General features: G+C 43.6%; 1 protein-coding gene and 1 long non-coding RNA gene across 6 annotated transcripts in view; one reads left to right on the forward strand and one right to left on the reverse strand.

Moving 5' to 3' along the window:
- The window catches only part of LOC128851181 (uncharacterized), a 31,629-nt gene extending 25,540 nt beyond the window's left edge, over window positions 1-6,089 (reverse strand). Inside the window, exons 1-2 of the long non-coding RNA XR_008448459.1 lie at window positions 5,932-6,089; window positions 3,185-3,291 (exon numbers count right to left, since the gene is read on the reverse strand). This is a non-coding gene — a long non-coding RNA (uncharacterized LOC128851181). The remainder of the gene's footprint in view (window positions 1-3,184; window positions 3,292-5,931) is intronic.
- Window positions 5,454-20,366, forward strand: part of DIP2C (disco interacting protein 2 homolog C) — a 326,524-nt gene continuing 311,611 nt past the window's right edge. For 2 of the 5 annotated variants that reach the window (XM_054058185.1, XM_054058186.1), the window contains exon 1: window positions 5,454-5,800. In XM_054058185.1, coding sequence (XP_053914160.1) covers window positions 5,716-5,800 — 85 coding nt within the window. In that variant the 5' untranslated portion in view covers window positions 5,454-5,715. The remainder of the gene's footprint in view (window positions 5,801-20,366) is intronic. The other 3 variants (XM_054058183.1, XM_054058184.1, XM_054058187.1) reach the window with 3 other exon arrangements.

A 20,366-nucleotide genomic window follows, 5' to 3' on the forward strand; every position in this document is an offset into this window, starting at 1 on the left:
ATATTCATAATTGCTTTGTCTACTCTGGTTTTAATGTTTCAGATTATGGGGCTTCCACCATTTCCTTTGAGAGCCTCTTCCACAGTCTAATGCCATTCATTGCTTGGAAGCTTTCCCTGATATGTGTTTCAGCTCCCTCCATTATTTCCATTCAATTATTCAAAGTTGTATCCCCTTCTCCCTGCTTTTTTCTTCCCTTCAACTTCCTTGTTGCTTCCACCTTTCAGATAACCGTGGGCAGGTATCTGGGCCATCCCTTGCTGTTTCTTAGCAAGCTCAGCAAAGCACTCATGTAATCTCTCCTTATAAATTAGTCCCTCAAGGCAGCTGATTATTTCTATTGTTTTTCTTTGTGAATGCTTCCTGCTTTTGGCTGGTTTTGCTACACTGGCCAAATCATTTTGCTACATTTGCTACATTGGCCAAATCCTGACTCCTCACTCCCACAGACAGAAGAGAAGCTAACCTGTCCATTCACAGACACATTCTTCTTGCTTTTACTATGTTGTCCAGTAGACAGGCACATCATTTTAGGTGCTTAAGGTCAGTATAAGTGTCTACACAACGGCTTTTTCTTTTTTCTCTATGTTTTTAGTGCCTTGCTCCCTTCCTAAAGTTATGATGCTGGGAATGTTTTCTAGTATACATCTGGCTTCGGGCTAAATTGGATAAACCTTTTGCTGTGAGAGAGCTAGGAAAGAGAATTTTTATCTAGTCAAGGTCAATTCTATGTGGTCCTTCAGAGGTTTCATTCAGCTATCAACAACATAAGGTGATCTGTACAGAGCATAGACTCCAGTAGGATTGTTAATTGAAAACAAATTTGTTTTCTTTCTTCCGTGAAGATACATATATTCAAATTGGTCATTGCACGTAGACCAATTCAAATCTCTGAAACGAAAGCATTTGTGTATAAAGTCATTTATCAGCTGTGTTGACCAGGACTGCTGTTGGAAAGGCATCACTGACTCGTTTCTTCCCTTGGAAGCAGATGAAACAGTACTTCATACAACTGTTGCCATTCTGCCGAAAAGCATGTCTTGATAGAAAAGCATCCTACAAATCTTGACCATGCTAATTAATCATTGTACCCAAAACACAAACAGTATCCTGTTTTTCTTGGAGTCAGGAACACTTCTACCCCTCATTTCAGTGGATGGTTAGGCTGCAGAAACTTACCTATAAATCTGAAAGGATCCATGAATTAAAACCAGCTCAATCAAATCTCCTGACTTTCTTCTCTTTCATTTGAATTACAGTGTTTCATCAAAATCATTGTGTAAATTTATATGCTTGAGATTTTACCACTGGAGGCTGGGCACTGATACTTTGCATAAGTAAGAAATCTCTTCTCTTACCAGCAGCCCTAGGGGATCAACTGGGCTTTCCAAGGGAGGTTGCTATGGCGCTGTGTCCATACCCATGCTAGGACTTGGGTAATGCAGCCCCAGGTCAAAGTTCTCACTCACCCCTGTCTGCACCCAGCCCCAAGATGCCCTTCCTGCCCAGGGATCCACTGCAGCCCCACAAACTCCCTTTTCAGGAACCACCACGTAGCACATTGCCCTGGCAGAGAGTTTGCCCAATTCAGACACTTCCATTTCTGCCACATGTGTTCCAGCCTCAAATGATGGCTCTTCCTTTAAAAGCACCCAATGTCTGAAACACAGGGCTTTGTCATGGAAGCGCCAAGAAAATTTCAGGTGCAATGATGTAAGTATTCAAACATTTCACTGTGAACTTCACAAAAGCAAAATTTGTAAAGCTGGTGAACACCACCAGTACAGATTCTGTAATGATCAGACAATGAGTAAAATAATCAGCTCCTATCAGGACTGGGGAAGTAAAGGTGCAACTTGGAGATATGCATTTGTGAAGTAAGCTAGATCATTACAAAGCCTTCCTTTGCTTCCCTCTTGACTACCTCCATCATGCTTGAAAAAGCCGCTCCTGCAGAAGGCTGATACTTTCAGACTATTTCATCCCATGTAATACAACAAACAAACAAAACTCAAGATTCTCAGGTAGGAACCCTGGAGCATACTTGGATTTAATTGCTTTTCATTGTTTAGGTCTTGACGTGATGAACAAGAAAGACCTGGATAATTTTTTGAATGTCTGTATTTGAAACATGCAGTGCTCCACAAAAAGGTAAAATTCTTACCCCTTTGTAGCACAGCACAGGGAGAGAGGTGTTTGTACAGCCCTAAATGCTGTGCATGTCACCATGCTGCTTAAGGTAATAGCCCTGCTAAAGACGGGCTAACCAGATGGCTCTCATCTTGTAGTGCATTGAAGAGTGGTGCAGGAGTGGTTACTAGAAATGATCATATATGACAGTAAAACAAATAGCATTGCTATAAAATTAAGCGACTTGTGTATTCAAGCCTTGCTTACGACAGGCAACCTCACCAAAGTATCCCAACCAGTTCTGCCACTGGTCTGGCTGAAGTGATGCTGGCATTGGCCACAGTCTGGGTGTAAACAGCTCTCCTGTGTCTGGGGCTGGTAACTGGCGAAAACAGGAGAAACCACCAGCCCTACACATGCTGTGGGAATCACCCCAGTGTTCACACCAGCTCAGTGCAGGTGGTAGTATGATGTAATTTGTTTTTGTTCCACAACGTATTAAAAAATTGAATTGTTTAGTAGAGTCATAGCCTAAGATTTACCTTTTGAAGAAACTCCTACATCCTTGCTTTTCTCCCACTGACTGAAAGAGTAAGCCGGTCAGCCAAGGTTAGCCTGGGTATGACTGCACCTATTTCTTTCTGCTAACGTTGTGTCCCACTAAGACCTGTTCTGCCATTAGGACTGCCAAGGATTTTTGAAACAATAGGTGCTTTGGTAGGTTGCTCCTTCCTTCTTGTGACACAAAAAAAAGAACACCACCCCAAAACAACCTAAACAAAAAATAGAAGAAAATATGTACAGCGAGAAAAGGAGAGAAAGGGAGGTGTTCCTTGCAAAATATATTTGTTGACACCTGATAGGGAGTTCTATTAATTCTTTCCAAAACAGTTCCTTCTTACTTCGGAGCAGTGCAATTAAGAGCACTGGTGGGTCAGTCCTTTTTACCACATCCTCCAGCTATGGGCTTAGTGTCAGTTGGTTCATGCTGGTACTGAGCAAGGACACACCACAGAGTCAACACTGTTCTTTATTATATTAGCATTATACCAACCTTATCCTGGGCTGCATCAAAAGAAGCATGTCCAGCAAGTCGAGGGAGGTGATTCTGCCATTCTGCTCTGCTCTGGTGAGACCCCACCTGCAGTACTGCATCCAGTTCTGGAGCACAAGAAGGACATGGAATTGTTGGAGCAGGTCAAGAGCAGGGGCACAAAAATGATCCGAGAGCTGGAGTACCTCTGCTACGAGGACAGGCTGAGAGAGCTGGGGTTGTTCAGCCTGGAGAAGAGAAGGCTGCAGGCAGACCTTGTAGCAGTCTTCCAGACTTCCTAGTAAGGCCTGCTGTGACAGGACAAGGAGTAATGGTTTAAAAGTAAGGGATGGTAGATTTAGACTGGATATAAGGAAGAATTTTTTTACTGTGAAGGTGGTGAAACACCAGCACAGGTTGCCCAGAGGTGTCGTGGAGGCCCCCTCCCTGGAAACATTCAAGGTCAGCTTAGGTGGGGCTCTGAACAACCTGATCAAGCTAAAGCTCTGTCCTTGCTCTTGCACAGAGGTTGGACTAGAGGACCTGCAAAGATCCCTTCCAGCCCGAAGCATTCTATGATTCTATTGTTTCACAGAAAAGTGCAGCCAGGATTTAGTGATGTCCATCCCAGAATTACTATGGCTTGGAATACAAAAGAATAGAATCCTTTAGGTTCGAAAAGACCCTTAAGACCATTGAGTCCAACTGTAAACCTACCACTGCCAAGTCCATCACTGGCTAGATGCAGAGAGTATTGGTGAAAACAGGGGTACACTGGGAGTTGTTCAGCAGGTGGGGAAGGAAAACAAGGTGCAGGCTGTTGGGGTGCCATTCATCTTTCTGGTGTGGAATTACTGCCTGCCTTGGGTACATCACTCCTTCTCCCTTCCACAGCAAAACCGGAACCTGCAGACCTGCTTCCAGGGAGCACTGTTCAGATGAATTAATCACAGAATCACTAGGGTGGAAAAGACCTTTGAGATCATCAAGTCCAACCATACCTGTCCACTACAAAATCATATCCCTAAGCACCTCATCTACCTGCCTTCTAAATACCTCCAGAGATGGTAGCTCAACCACCTCCCCAGGCAGCCTCTGCCGGTGCTTGATAACACTTCTCGTGAAAAAAATTTTCCTAATGTCCAATCTGAACCTCCGCTGGTGCAACTTCAGGCTATTCCCTCTCATCCTATCGCCTGTCACTTGGGAGAAGAGACCAACACCCACCTCTCTACAACCTCCTTTCCAGTAGCTGTAGACAGCGATAAGGCTTCCCTTCAGCCTCCTTTGCCCCAAGCTAAACAAACCCAGTTTGCTCAGCTGCTGCTCATAAGACTTGTTCTCCAGCCCCTTCACCAGCTTTGTTGTCCTTCTCTGGACACGCTCTAGAACCTCAATGCCTTTCTTGTAGTGAGGGGCCCAAAACTGAACACAGTATTCGAGGTGCGGCCTCACTAGTGCTGAGCACAGAGGCAGAATCACTTCCCCGGTCCTGCTCGCCATGCTGTTTCTGATACAAGCCAAGATGCCATTGGCCTTCTTGGCCACCTGGGCCACTGCTGGCTCATGTTCAGTCATTGTTGACCAACATCCCCAGGTCCTTCTCTGCCAGGCAGCTCTCCAGCCACTCTTCCCCAAGCCTGTAGCGCTGCACAAGGTGGTTGTGTCCCAAGTGCAGGACTCGGCACTTGGCCTTGCTGATCTTCATCCTGTTGGCCTCAGCTCATCGGTCCAGCCTGTCCAGATCCCTTTGCAGAGCCTCCCTACCCTCCAGCACATCCACACTTCCTCCCAGCTTAGTATCATCTGCAAACTTACTAAGGGTGCACTCGATCTCCTTGTCCAGGTCATTGATAAAGACATTGAACAGAACTGGACCCAGCACTGAGCACTGGGGACACCCCTTGTGACCGGCCTCCAGCTGGATTTCACTCCGTTTTCCAGGACGTCCAGCCAGCCAGCTCTTACCCAGCAGTTTTGCGCCTGTCCAGGCCAGTGGCAGGCAGAATGCTGCGAGAAACCGTGTCAAAGGCTTCCCTGCAGCCCAGGTGCACTAACCACAGCCTGTCCCTCGTCCATCAGGCGGGTCACCTTGTCACGGAAGGCGATCAGGCCAGCCTGGCAGTCCCTGCCTGTCCCACCCCCGGCCGCCCCGTGCCCGGCCGCCTCCGCCGCTCTCGCCCCGACCCGCCGCGCCCAATGCCGCTCCCCGGTTTCCCCCGGGCGGGGCGGGCGGCGCCCCCTGGCGGCGCACGGGGCGGTCACGTGGCCGTGACAGCGGCGCCGAGCCCGGGCGGCAGCAGTCGCGGCACCGCAGCGCGGGGAGCGGCGGGGCGGGGGGGGGCGCAGCGGAGGAGCCGATCGCGGGCGGGAGCGGCCATGGCGGGGCCCCGCTGAAGGAGGAGGAGGAGGAGGAGGAGAAGAGGAGAGGAGAAACCTCCGCATTCTCCCCCCCCCCCCTCGCTGCATGCCCGGCTGAGACCGCGGGGAGGACCCAGCCACCCGCGCGGCCCCGCCGCCTTCCCTTCTCGCCGTGCGGACAAAGGGGGAGCATGGCGGACCGCAGCCTGGAGAGCGTGTCGCTGCCGCTGGAGGTGCGGGCCCGCCTGGCCGAGCTGGAGCTGGAGCTCTCCGAAGGTAAAACGGGCGGCAGGAGCCCGGCGGGATGCGGCGGCTGCTCCCGGCGCGCCGCCCATCGCCGTGTCCCCTCGCCCCGCGGTGTCCCCGCCGTGTCCCCTCGCCCCACGATATCCCCTGTTTTGTTCTACCTGCGAGGGCGCGCCGCGGGAGGAGGGGTGAAATCCCCAGGGCTGGCTCGGAGGGGCTTCTGCCCTGCCAAGGGAACGCAGCTTCGCCGAGATCTGCCCTGTCGCTGCGAAAAAACAACCCCCTCTCTTGGACCGTGGTCCACCAAGTCCACGCGATGTGCGTGTGGCTTCCAGGCAAATACCCCGCGAGGAGGTCGTTTTGGACAATACCGGTTAGGTCGCTTAAAGGAAACGATTTTAACAAAAATTATTATTTAAACTGCGGGATTTTATATATATATCTTTCTCTATATCTGTAATTGGAAGCTTCGCGGTGGTTTTTGTTGGCGTGGCTGCCTGTGATGCTCCGGCGGTGCCCGGGCTGGGAGGCTCGCCCGCAGCCCGCAGAAGGCTGTTGCCGTGGCTGAGAGGATGAGCCAGAGCCCCAGCCCTCCTCTCCTCAGCCTGGCTCCGGCTTTTCCCCTTTCCATGTGGCTCGGAACGGGAGGCAGGCAGCGGCTAGAGCCTGTCGGGATCCCTTGCTGATGGGGATTGAGCGCCCGGAGTGCCATCAGTCTTGGAGACGGTTTTAGTGTATCAGATGTAATCTGTTCCTCCCAGAGGAAGAGAGTATTTTTATATACTGATGCTAGGGTTGGCTCTTTCCTGAAACACAAATCTATTAGCTGCCCCCCCCTCCTTTTAATAAAAAAAACCCAAATATCAGGGTTCATTCACCACCGGGAGGGTACAGCGCTTAACGGAAGGGGTAGATGACCCAGCGTATCCCGAATTAGTGATTGGAAGTGGCCGATGTATTGAGCTGTCTGTCTGTCTTTCAGTCTTTTTGTAACGGTTTGTAAGGGCTCCAAGCCAGAAAGTAAAATGCGCTCGAGCCAGTTTCATCAGCAGGGAGGAGCTGATGTTGACATTGTATTTTCTTTTTAACGCTTTGAGGGAGAAGAGGAGAATGAGCTACTGGGATCGCTTGTGGCTCTCGTTTCTGTGACAACTCCTCCCCGAGGGTGCCCTGAAAACCTGAAATAAGAGGAGTTAAATATGATATTGCCTTTCCGTGATGCCCTGCCCATGGATTGGCCCTTATCTGTGGTAGTGAAGGTGGGAGGAAGGACTGCTTATACAATAGTATACATAACATTCTCACTTTATGCAGAAAATGCTTCTTGGTGTGTATCACATCATTGTGTACACACCAGTGAGATACTAATTAAAACAGCTGTTAGTAAGTGCTTCTAGAAGACCAAAATCAAACTGCCATAGACCTTCAATAAGAAATATGCTAATTTCCTGTATTAAAGTTGTAATACAGTTTTATGGTGCAGTTTCCGTGGCTGTAATCATAATCCAAGAAGGCTCTGAGGAAGTGGGACGTGGTTTGCAATTGGACATCTGTATCTGCACTGCTGTAACTTCCCTGCAGCTAGAGCTGGAATGAATTTAGCTCTCTGACAATATTTTTCCTTCTGTCTCTGCCACTGATATTACACTGGGCAGACAGGATGGCTCGTGTTTTCTGACTCTGGCAGCCTAAACAAAGATTGGTTGGAAGTGGGAGGCAGGTGGAGCAAGGGTCATTGTCCTGGCTTCATTGCCTTAGTGTCATCTTAGTTAAATACATGATAGTGCTCAGTGCCTAAGAAAATGAAATAATCCATTGCTTGAAGCCCCTAGCTTTAGGCACCTGTGTTGCAGCTCTTCGCCGGTTCCCAAAACTAATCCCTACAGATAGTGGGATCAGTAGTTGGTTTGATTGTTCTGTAGAAGACTGGTCATGCTCTGGCCATGCTAACTCTGAGGTAAATGATTTTCCAGGAACTTTGTGCATCTTTACTCCTTGAATGGGTAGCACCTCACGTATCTGCTTAGCTTGGCCATTATGAGCCAGTCCACTGGCTTCAGCAGAGTACATTCATTGTGTTACTCTTATGCATGTACATAAATATTCAAAAGGCTGAGGTTTTAGCATTTGTTGTGCTCATGAGGCGTTAGGGTGTCTCTGCTGCCTTTGTGAAGCAGGAAACTGATGAAGGCATCAGACAGGCAACTGCGTGCTTAAAGGAGTGGTCAGGTGTCATTGATAACATCGAGAGCAGAGTAACTGCTGTAAATCGTGCCCACTTTTAAAGTGCTTTCCCAAGTCAGACTTGCCAGGAAAATGTTTTTTTCAAGTGCTGTGTGCCTGAAATGGTGCTTTATTGTTTGTGAGCTTGAGTTTTTCAGTTCTGGTGCTGCTGAATGCTGTTGGTTGTGAATTGCTGCTGGTTGTACCCAAGCAACCTGATTCTCCAGTGCCAAAACCTGTAACGGACAGTGCAGCCTTAGGAACAGCTTCTGGAAGAAAGCTGCTGCTTTGTGGAGAAGAGAGTGGAGTACCGGCAGAATTACTGCAAGAACCTTTCTCGGCTGTGAGCTAAAGCTGTCTCCTTACAAGCTCTTGGAAGTGTTTTGTGTGTTAGTGCAGGTTCTACCCACGCAATGCATCTTGAAACCTAACATAAATTAGCTGGTGTCAGTGTGACCAGGCTGCTGGTTACTGTGTCACTCGCACAGCGGGCAGTGTGCAGATGTTATAATTACAGTCTTCACTGGTAGTCATCATACATTGAAATTCTGCCATGGTATTTCCCTCCCTCCTTATAGCCAAATTCCGAGTTCCTTGTTCAGCTGTGCACTAGGCATAGCCTCACTCACGGCAGAGATGCTGGTAGGATAACCTCAGAGGTGACTGCTGGGCAGGTAGCACATGTTTTTTATAGATGATGGGGGAAGTGCCTTTTTTTTTTTTTTGCGAGTGTTTAGGCAATTCTGCACTGCTCATTGGTTGAGAGGGAGGGGCAGTTTGTCAGGAAGGTGTTTACTTGGTGTTCTGCTAAGATGTCTGTGTGGCAATCCTAACCTTGGTTATTGTGGGCAAGCCACACGCTTTCCACCTCCCCTTTGTTGTGGTCTGAATGGGCTTTTTTGTTTCAAACATTGCTATTTAAAAGGTACTATGGATGCAAATTAGGGTAACTATTTTAGATTTCATTAGTGCCATTATTATGATTTAGAATGTGAAGATCAGTCAGAGTCAGACAGGCTTACCAGCCTCCTCCACGCCTGCCCCACACAGGGATTGAGTGATGGAGGTGGCCTACCTAACTCTCTGGCAAGTGCTGAGAATGACTTTCATGTTGATGGGTTGGCTTGTAATATAATGTTTAGCTTAAGGCATCAATGGCATACTTCTTGGCAGTGTTTTCACTTCAGAATGCTGCTGTGTTTCTCAGAGCATAAAGACATGTCAGCAGTTTAAATTTTATGAATATTAGAAGTTATGAAATCATCCTTATCTCACCAGATATTTTGAAGACGTTTCTTTTGCTGTGTTCGAGTGAATGTGCCTGATGCTGGCATGTTACATACACGTTCTTTCACACTCTGTAGTGGTTTCCACCAAGGATATTAAAGCTTGCATTGCTCAAAACTGTAGCCCTTCTAGGCTGATGCAATCAACATGTCACTCTGCAGTAGTTGTTCTTTAGGGCAGCTTAGAATTTTACGAGGCTTTAGTTTTCTAACGACGTATAAAATTGTACTGGGTGGAAAGAGATGAATCATCTTGTTTTTTAGAATAGCTTGAGGGTTGTTAACTGAAGAACTGATTTAATAAAACCAGGAGTCCTGAAATGTGCTTTCTTATTAAAAAGATGTAATTCTACAACCCCTCCATTCTTAAAAGCACTTAAGAATTCAAAGAAGAAAGCCCCCCCCCAAATACTTTCCTCATTTTCCCCTCAATTTAGGGATGTACAAGGTTATATTGCCATTCCAGTTACTTCCTGAACCACAATTAATTGGGAAAAAATGCTCTGTAACTCTTCCAGTGTTTTAGCCAAGTGTCAGATAAATGTAGCAGAAACACTGAAAGAACCACAGATACCACATGGAAAATGTGAAACCTGTCCTGTTCAGAAACTGTTCTCCCTGTATTCCATACCATTCTTCCAGTTCTCTTCCATTTTATATGTACGAGGAGCAGCAGATTTCCTTTTTGAGTCTGAACTTTTCTCCAAAGAGCACTTTCAAAAAAGTGTCAGGAGATCTTTAATGACTGCTTACTTATTCCCAAAGGCACTGGATGTGCACTCAGCTAATTAATTTGGTCCTCAACTTTTGTTGTATTGAGTAGCATGATTATATTTGGTAATATTGTTTGGGTTGGTTGGGTGGGCCACTGTCTGGCCAGGTTACTTATTTTATTAGGTATCAGTTCTGTCTTTTGTTGTCTGCATGTAGTCATTGGGTTGGGGCCAGAGAACTGTAGTTAGCTCCTTTAGTTATTATTTCTCCATAACATTTGCTGGCTGAATCTTCACCTGCAGAGAGGTTTCAAAGTGTGAAAATTTCAATAACTACCACACTTCTGTGATTTGGGACATAAACTCATCCTTTTAATTCACTCCTTGAGAGAGAGTGCTCTGCTTAGCAAGTGGGTATCACCTGTGCAATGACAAAGTGTTAATACTTTCTGAGTTTAGGTGAGAAATGAACTACAAAATTCAATACTCGCATTTGTTTCTTGTTGTTTTTGAACCATTTAGGGTGCAGTTGGCTCATGTTTTTAGTTCTTTTTCTGGCAAAGTGAGGATTCATTTATTCAAAATACATGAAGCTGAAGTTTTCACAAGATCTAAGGCTTTAAGGAAATATACCAAATGCCATGGGAATTGTGATAAAATCAAGAGCACTGGCAACAGAAACTTTTCTTTGTTCTTAAGATGAAGCTCCTCTCATCAGCTGTTTTGTTCTTGGATGGTGCTCAAGTTGGACAGGGACAACAGCTCAATTATTTTAAAAACAGGTTACATTCACTTATGAGTGAATGAATGCAAAAATAAGCCTAAATGCAAATAACCGTTTGCATTTTAAGGCACTGAAATTTGAAGTCTTTTTTTAAATACCCACCTACTTTACTGTGCTAGTTGGACTTAAGGGCTTTTAATGGGTGATGTTGCATGGAGAGGATTCTCTGCTTCTCATTTAGTTGAATTGCATTGTAATACCTTATAAAATCGTCTATGCAAATCTCCACCATGTTCCCAGAACAGCTGTCCCGAAGGCATGCTGTAAGTATACCTTTATTGCCAGCTGATGCTGAGCAGTATTGGTGCCCAAGGGTTACACTTAGTAGATCATTCAGATGATCTGTACTGTATTACACAACAGAAATACTCGAAAAACTTTTCCCAAGGACGTGTGAAAATTGCCAATGGGGTGTCAGTTTTATAGGCAAAACAGCCAGTGAGCGATCTATTTATAATGAAAACACGCATTGTAAGGAGCTACCCTTTGCTGCTTCGGGGTACGTCTGTGTGGTTCTGCTGCACAGTTCAGGGAGCCAAAGCCAGCACCGCTTCCTTTTGCCAAGCCAACAGCCTGACGGGATATACACCTATGGCTGTGAGTCAGTGTGCTGCTTTTCTCTGGCAGGGTATTGACCTGCCTTTGTTATTCCATTAGAAGGGGAATGCTGTCATTTTGATTTGGATAGTCTTTAGCAAACTAAATATCCTTTGATATCGAAGGAATTCAGGTTTACACCTTTTCCCTTTGTGTTTAATTTTTCTAAGGGAAAAATATTTTTATGCTGTATAAAAGGCAAATAAAATAAACTAATTGTTGATGCAGGATTTGGATTGGGAGCAGCAGAAATATCAATGTTTCTCTGAAGGGACATCAATAGACTCCTTTACGTTTTCATAGCTCAGAATGGATGTTTGTGGTGTGGTACTGAGAATCCTAAATGTATCATAGGTCTTCTATACTTAAAAATGCATTGACTGCATTTTAATTTTTTAGGAGGCTATTTGTATAACGCGTCAAGCAGGCTATATAATTTTTTAAAAATAACTGCTTTAATTCCCCGGCAACTGTCAGACAAGATGACTCACTGCAGTATAAGAATTCACTACAGCACATCACAGATTTGACACAAACTCTTAATCCATGTAAAATTATGCATGTATATTCCCCTACCTTCCCAGTGGGTGAGCTTCATTTTTCAAAACTCCTGATGATCCCATTCTGCCTTCTCTCCTCCCCCGCCGCCTTCTTTTCCCTTCCTTCTTGAGGACCTCCTTGCAGTCAGAGGCTCCAGCTGCAGGGTCTGCATGCAGCAGGCTTTTCTTGGCTTCTTGAGAGTCTTTCCTGATCATTAATAGCAGCCCGCGATTCTCTCCTTGACTGTGGTGGTGGTGGTGGTGGGGCACTCCCAAAACGTGCTTGCTCTCTGCAGGGTTATTTCTGGTCTTTCTGTGTGTTGCTAGGGTAAAGATATACTGGAACTGGTTTAATTTAGCTCCAGTTGGTGGAAAGCGTCAAGGAATTGCTCATTTTAGGCCTCTGTAAATTGATCAAGTGTTTTGATTTTTTTTCAGTAATCTTAGCTAGGACTTCTAATTATTAGCCCCAGTGTTATTTGTTGCCAGGGCTAAATATCACTTGAAATAAACATGTATAAAACATGTTGAGGACATCATGATCACCTTTGATAAAAAAGCAAGTATAGGAACAGGAATACTCAAAGCTGTTGAGCTTGGGAGGACCACGGTCATGGCCTTGGCTGGAGCCTCTGGCTTCAGAAGAGGAAACTTCTGCCCTAAAGCCATGTGGAATCCTACCAGAGCAGCCTGTGCATGTCTCTGGGAGATGGATGAAGGCATGCCACAATGTTTTTTGTCCATTTTCTGAGAACAGCCGGTTGCTGATTCCTGGCAGTTTGGTAGACATAGTCTGTTTGATGCATAACCTGCAGTGCTCAGAGCAGTGTTAAGTGCAGGAGTGTGGGTAATTGTCACATTATTTTACAGCAGGTGTTAACATTGAGAAGTATGTGTTGTTTTGCTTCAATGACCTCTTTTTAAGAGTATTGTGTTAAATGGATAGATGACTAAAGAAAGAAAGAATTCTTAGAAAGTATCTTGATAACTTGGAGGTGGAGGAGGTGTTCCCTGTGACTTTTGAAGGGGCTGTTTGATTTACAGAGGCTGAACTCAAGCCTTTTCTTTAGGATGCTTGAGGTGATGTTTGTTTTAAAGTGTAGGATTGGGTCTGCATAGTGGTGGCAGTTGAGGGAAGGAATTCTTCAAATATTGCCTGCTTATTATAGAAATAAAAATGGATATTAGGACCTGTGTTTGGTCCTATTGCTCTCTGGATCCAGAAATCATACCTCCACACTAACCATGACATGGATAATTTCTTCATTTGAATCTTGGCTTGATCTGTATGTAAGATTAAAATATTATACTGAAGAAAGATCTTGTAAGGCTGGTCTGGCAGGAGCTGTTCAGAAGCCAGGAAAATGTTTCTTAACGATCTCTGTGACAAGTACTGAAGTGTAAGTAATGGAGGCCTGCCGTTCACTGGTAGGCTGGTGGTTGAAAGTCTATCTAGACTTTTGGTTGGCTTAGAGACACAAACGAAGTGTGCTGACACTTTTTCCTAATGTGTGAATGTCCATGTGTCCGAAAAACAGCCTGGCAAAATAAGGAGGCCCTAGCAACAATCCCTTCACGGGAAGTAAGCCTGGACTATCCCTTCTGTGTGGCCTCTCCAGAGACGGTAACATGGTATTAGCAGGATGATTACAGGGCTATTGCATCCATTACTATTTAGTGAGAAAACAGACCAAATTGGTCTTTAGGATTCTAGTATCTTATTACAGAACAGTTTTGAAATTGTACAGAAAGTTTCCTTCTGAAATCCCTGTACTACAGTCTCATACAGCTACATGCCTCAAGGTTAAAGCAAATAGTGAAACTTTAGGGTTTATTTTTTTGAGGAGGATACCATTAGTCATACTAACTAGTATTTTTCAATGTTATAATTGCAAGGAGAATGAACAAAATTAAGAAATCTGCATACCATGCCTCTTATTCTTGTTGAAAGATAAGTTATTCATATAAAATGGTGGTATTTTTGATAAATGCCTGAACAAATAAAATGATCGCATTGTTTTGACATGTGAACAGTCCAACTTTGGTAAAGAATCTTAGAATGGAAATTGTGTTTCAAATGCTAGACTTGTTTGACAGATGCCTGAGGATGAACAAACAACAGTTATCTAGTGAAACAGCGAAATGGAGAAATGTCCCTATTCTTTCCAGGATGATGCCAGTGGCAGAGCCCTTTGCTGAATTGGCTGGAAGAGCCCAGTTCCGTTTGCCATATTTTTAGTCTACAAGAAATTGAATATAATGTTTAGAATATGGTATAAGTTTTTCTAAACGTTGTGAAGTGAGGAGTTAAATTTTTTAGGAAAAAATGAGAAAATACTGTTGGACTATGGACTAAGAGGGAAAATAACAGATTGGCAATACTTTTAATTGGCTCTACTTTTAATCAGCTCCATGTTGTAATGGAGAAAGTTGGTTTGTTATGTTGAGCAACAACAATGGGACGTAGTGGGAATTAAATTTAATGTGGTATTTTATGATGATGAAAAACAAGTCTTGATTTTTTTTGTTTAAGGTATTTGACACATTCCAGTCACAAGGTTTTATCTGTGTCTCTTACAAACTCTGACTTTAGTCGTGCGAGGAACCAGACCACAGGCTCAAGGGAATTTGACAAAACGGTTCAGAAGAGAACTTGCAGAGTGACCAAGAGTAGAGACATGGATCTTGGGGATTGAAGTAGTCTTAATAAACGTTGTTAATCAGGAGAAAGTTAGGGAGTTTATTTTGATCATTTGACAAACTGTGTGTTGGGCAAGGAGGAATACTTTCTCATACTGTAAAGTTAGTGCAGTGTTGGCAGTCAAAAACATGAGAAAATCCAACTCCTAGGAATGGAAATTAGGCAAATTCAGATTGGAGATAAGACAGGGAATTTTAGTAAGGCTAGATAAACACTGAAACATTTGCACAGAAAAGAAGACGCAACAGCTTTCTGAAAAAGAAATCTACCCACTAGTAGACTTGATAGAAGGCTCCTTTTTAAGAAATACTGGGTATAAGAAGTTTGTGTATGTAGATAGAGGCGTAAAGCTCTGAATCCACCCTTGACCAGCAGTGTACCTGTTTAAGTGTGGTTAGGTGCTTTTGTAGTGGCATTTTGTAAATGTCTTAATTCAGTGTTATGATATATATTTTCCTTTTAACTTCAAAAACGCTGCAACAGTTGAGGATTTAAGGTTTAGTGATGACTTGACACTTGCAATTTGTTTTAAATCAATATTGAACACTGTAAGGATGTGCATACAGTACAGTTTTGAGAGGATATCAAATGCATCTGCTCTGATAATACTTGCTTAAATACTCACTACTCATATATTTGCCTGTAGCTCAGGGGGTTTCTCTATGAGCATGAAGTGGCAGACCAATAGCATTTCTAAAAGCTCCCTTAAAATGTATTATATGTAGCTTGATCATTGGGTTTTACGTAAAAGTATCGTCCTTCTTAATAATTTGGATAAAAAATAAGAAAGCACTCCCTGCCTCTGAAGATTAATCCTTTCTATATCCTACTCCCTCATGTTTTGGGGGGTGAGGTCTGTACTCAACAATGAAAGAGTTGCAGTAAGACAGCTAGTGTATTTTCCTGCTTTAGGCTTATATTTCCTATTAGCTTTCATACAGTAGAGATACTGTGTGGTGTACATTTTTAGTTAACAGATTTGTGAATATTGTTCCTTTCTTTCCCCTTTAGCGTTTCTTGAATTTTTATTATTATTTGCAATTCCATGTGTGATTTTAATGTGCGCTGCGTCCATGCTTTTTCAGCATACTAAGCTGCAGCTAATGAGAATCCCCTTCCTACTTTGAAGGCAAACCAGTTCTCATTGGAAGTTTTTGTCACTATGGCTGCTTTATTGTGCTGATGTCTTTGCTTTTTCCTCACTGGCCAGTCATGGTATGTTGGATTTGCTCTGTGTGTCGTGGTGATAAGTGAGGTCAAAATGTCATTGAAGGTCTGGGAAAACTTTTTTTTTATTGGGAGTTTCACAGAGCTGGTATCTTTGACCTCCAAGAGAGACCACTTTTAGAGCCCAGTCAAACGTAGAGAGAACATATTCCTTTGTGATGGGAGAAGTAAGGTATTTCCTTTTGCTTAGCCCAAGCACTGTTTTACTTGTTGAACACAGTGATGCCTTGGTTGGTATTGTCTTGCAGATGGTACTTCTGAGAAGACTGGGGCTCCTGGCAAGCCTGATATTTCTTCTTTGGATCATCCTCCTATCTGTTTTTTGTTCCGCAAAGGATGCTGTGTGGCTGAGCCAGGTGACTGGGGTCAACTTGTGGAAAACTGGAGAAGCTCTGTGGGGAATACCTTGAGCCAGAAGTAGACCCAGTGATGTTAAATTTCATCTTTGAGTGCTGGTCTGTTTAAAGACATTTGGTAACTTCTGGTAACCTAGTCCATAACAGTTTTCCCTCCATATAATATACTTCTGGAACAGCAGGGATAAGAAGCCTGGGCTCCTTCTCATTAGCACAGGTTTCTCTGTCCTTCTGAGAGGTGCCTAGGCTGGTTCATACACCATCTCTTTGTACTATTGAAGAAATGCTCTAGGCTCTTTTCTGTCCCAAGATCATGTAAAGACCACAGCATCTCTGGAGCTTAAGGAACTCCAGTCTGAAGTCATCTTATTGTATAGTGCTATTTGCCGTTCTGAGGTTGTGGTCTGGATTTGGCTGGCCTGCAAATTGCTTTTTCATATATTTTGATAGGAAAATATCAACCACACTGTTAGGTCTGTTACACATCATTCAAAATGTCAAGTTGCATATCTACGTGTGTTGCTTCAGATGCACTTCGGCTGTTCATGATTGTGATTGGTTAATTCTGGGAAATAATAAATGTAGCTTCAGATTTAACTTCCTTTATGAGCCATTCTGCTTCAGGATATACTAGAAATAACTCCAGGCTTCATCTGCCAACTTGTTCCTCCGTACTTTTTTAGGACTGAAGCAAATTGAGTATCTAGGACTAACTTAGACTGAAATTGGGAAGAAAGAAGCCAACTCTTCTCTAGAGTCTGTGTGTTTTTTTTTTTTTTTTTGACACGAACAGCTTTGTGATCTGAATTTTACAGTCTTTTTACTTCTGTCATAAATCCGCTCTAACTAAAGTGCCCAAAGAAGTCTCCCCTGACTTCTCCCTGGATACAAGGTTGTTTTGCTACTGGGGGCCTTGTGAAAAGTAATAGTTTGAAAATGGTAGCTGGTAAATGCTACCTAAATGTTTTATGTGTATAATAATAAATGTACTGCATGCTTCTTCATAAAAAATCGCTTACTTGAGTATGTTAGGTTTAAGAGAGAGAGAATAAAGCACCTAAGTAACCATATCCCTCTGAAATACTAAAGCATCTGCTTTTGTCCAGGCTCCTTTCGAAAATATTGTCTGAGTGTTGTCATGGGCTGGGTCACCACCCTCAATGGTTTCTGCATTCCACCCTGGAGCCCAGGAAGTGTGATAAAGCAGCCGCACCTCCCGGAGCTGGGCTCCTATAAGTGTACAGCAGGAATTACAATATTACAAAAGGAATCACAGTCAAGGGGGTGATTGAAGTCCCCCCCAAAACAGAAGTATGGGAGTAGTCTCAAAAAAAGATGAAGCTTCATTTTCAGGGGCTTAAATAAAGAAGTGTAAGTTTTGCCTAAATATATTCTTGTATTTATTTTTTCACTCATCCAGTTCACCTAAAAATAAATGGCAAAAGCTCTGTTGGCATCAGGACTGTACTACTGGGTGTACTTCCACTCAAAGCCATGTCTGTGAATAATCAGAAACAATCTGTGATACTCAAGGATCTAGGCCAGGGTGTGTGGAAGAAAGACACAGATACTGTTTCTTTATGTCTAGTCATTTCTGGTACTAAGAGAACATCAGAGCAAGCCTTTACATATATAGAACAGCAGGCCAAGATGTCCTCCCGGTGTGAAGATACAAACCGTATTCGGGACTGGGAAACCAGTCTATATTTAGAGAAGTTGATACCAATTTGCTGGCTGCAAACTGATCACAAAAGCTCTGTAGTATTTCTAGTCCTCTGTGAAAGGTAACACATATTATCTATCACCTCTTCTTATCAGACACAAAAAGAGAAAGCCATCATATGTTACTTTTGCTTTAATTTTTCCCTTCTCCTCACCTCTGTTTTTCCAATTGTTTCATTATAAACTGACCTTCGGGACTGCTCTCCAAAGGCATCTGGCCCTGGTACAGAAGGCCAGGGTCAGTCCACCATCCTGCCCCATGTATGTCTGTTCGTTGGTCATCTGTCTTTCCACCTGTCCTCTTACACAGCAGACTTGCATGCAGGATCACAATGTAGATAATTCGTGTGATGCATTTGTTTGCAATAGCTTCTTTTTTTCACATGTGAAAGAGTCCTCACGAGACATGTCAGGACCAATGTGCTAAAAATGGATATCCCTTATTCCTAAGCTGATTTAACTCCTGTCTTGGAATAACAAACTTGTTAACTACTGAGACTCAAAGTCTGTGGATAGGCTAGCTGTGTTATAGTGTATCTGCTAATCATGCTTGTGATTTGCTTTTTTGGTTGTTGCTGTTTATTTCTACTTCATCGTGTTTGCTTAGAGCTAGATTGGAATATTTTCCAAGCAGTGTGAGGCATTTATGGAGAAACACACGTTGTAAAATTCCTTGAAATCTGATCTGGAGATAAGTCATGTCATTTACTTCCCATCTAAAAATGTATTTCTCTTAATAACACCTCCATTCGGTGTGTTTGGATTATTTTTTTTTAATTAATGTGAAACCCGCACCAAACAACACAGCTTATAGAGCCTGAAATTATAAAGGAGCTACTTGCAAACAGCCAGCAATGCTGTCTCCATGATGAAAGCTGTTTAAATTGTTCAGGCATAAAGCATGGATTAGGAACCATATCTTCCAGTCATCCCTGCATATTTATGATACACCTGTTATATAAGCAGTGGTAAGTGCGAGATTCCTCCTGCCCTGTGCTGCCGTTAGCAGGCGAAGAAAAACAAGATCGTTTGTCAGTTTTAGTCTTCTAAATCCAAAGTGGAGCCTTATCTGCCTACTACCAGAGTAAGACGCTGCTCGTGTTCAGCAGGGCGGTATTTCTGTGACTGTCAGCGGCTGAATTACTGCTCTCAGTTCTATATAAAGATTCCTGCTCCCACCCTGCCCCTCCCAACGCTGTCATTTAGCACAATGTGCAGCACGCAGTGTGGCTATAAAGCATCCCTGAAATACTGAAGTGTTTCTCCTTTCACACTTGTATATGTAAGAGAAGAAACAAATCAAGGGCCGCCTTTCTGGCTTGTATTAACTTTGCAGCTGTGTTGGGTTTAGCGCTAGCTGAGTGGAGTTGTGTTATCTGCACGTATTTTCAAGCATGGCCTATACTCAGGGGAAGAGCCGGGGTTGTACAATTGCTTTATCCCACACCTTTTCTCTGCTCAGTGCCAGTGTTCTGCTCAGTGTAGACTTTGGTGTTGAGTACCCACAGAGCACAAGTCCCTGGAGAGCCCAACTTGCAACAACAGTACTGAGGGTGCTACACCATGTGGGATGAAGCTGGCTTTTCAGTCCTATCCACTGGCCCTGTGGCCTTGCTGCTGTTGGCGCGTGGGTCATGGTTCCACTAATGCCTGGGTTTACAAACAAAAAACCAAACCCAAAAGAAACAAGAAAACAAGAAGTGAAAGAAAAGCTTGTAGGATATTTTCTTTTTCTTTTTTTACCCCGAGGAGATTTCTCTTCGTAATTTTTAAAAGTAGAATCAATTCAGCAGTTTGCTATGTAGTGCAGCTTTGTCTGCACCCTACTGAGAACAGAGATTTGAGCAGTGTGGATGGAGAACAAGATGGATACATTAGGAAGGGATGCATGTATAGAAACATCTTTGCATGTCCCAGTAGGTCTCTCCTGGATTTCATACTGTATGTGGTTTTTGGAATGATGAGCTCAGCCTCTCCTGCAGTGTGTTTGTACCTGCTATCAGTGGCTTCCCAGCTGAGATCTTCCCTAATACTAAGTTTTTAAATTTTGGTTGTAATTATGCCATGTGCACATTAACGATAGTCAGTAGAAATATGCAGCATGGGAGGTAAAGCACAATGCATTAAACAGATATTTGGTTTTGAAACTGTTTCACCTTAAATAATGTTACTTTTTTTTTTGTGTGCAAAATGTGATAATGGCAGTAAATTCGCATCTTATGTAAATGATCTAGAATTGAAGCTTAGGTAAGGTTGCATGTGATGATTTTGATACTGTCATTATGATCATCACTCAGGTATATGTGTCAATTAAACCAATTCCTAGGTTTTTTTTTCCTGGATTATAGAAGTATGTGCCTGTTAATATCTGTGGCAAAGTAATTCCTTTGGTTCTGTCAGGAGCAAGGAAATGAACAGAACTGAATGGCTTTGAAAATCAGTTTGTTT

Source organism: Cuculus canorus, chromosome 2 (assembly GCF_017976375.1).
Source record: "Cuculus canorus isolate bCucCan1 chromosome 2, bCucCan1.pri, whole genome shotgun sequence".
Lineage (NCBI taxonomy): Eukaryota > Metazoa > Chordata > Aves > Cuculiformes > Cuculidae > Cuculus > Cuculus canorus.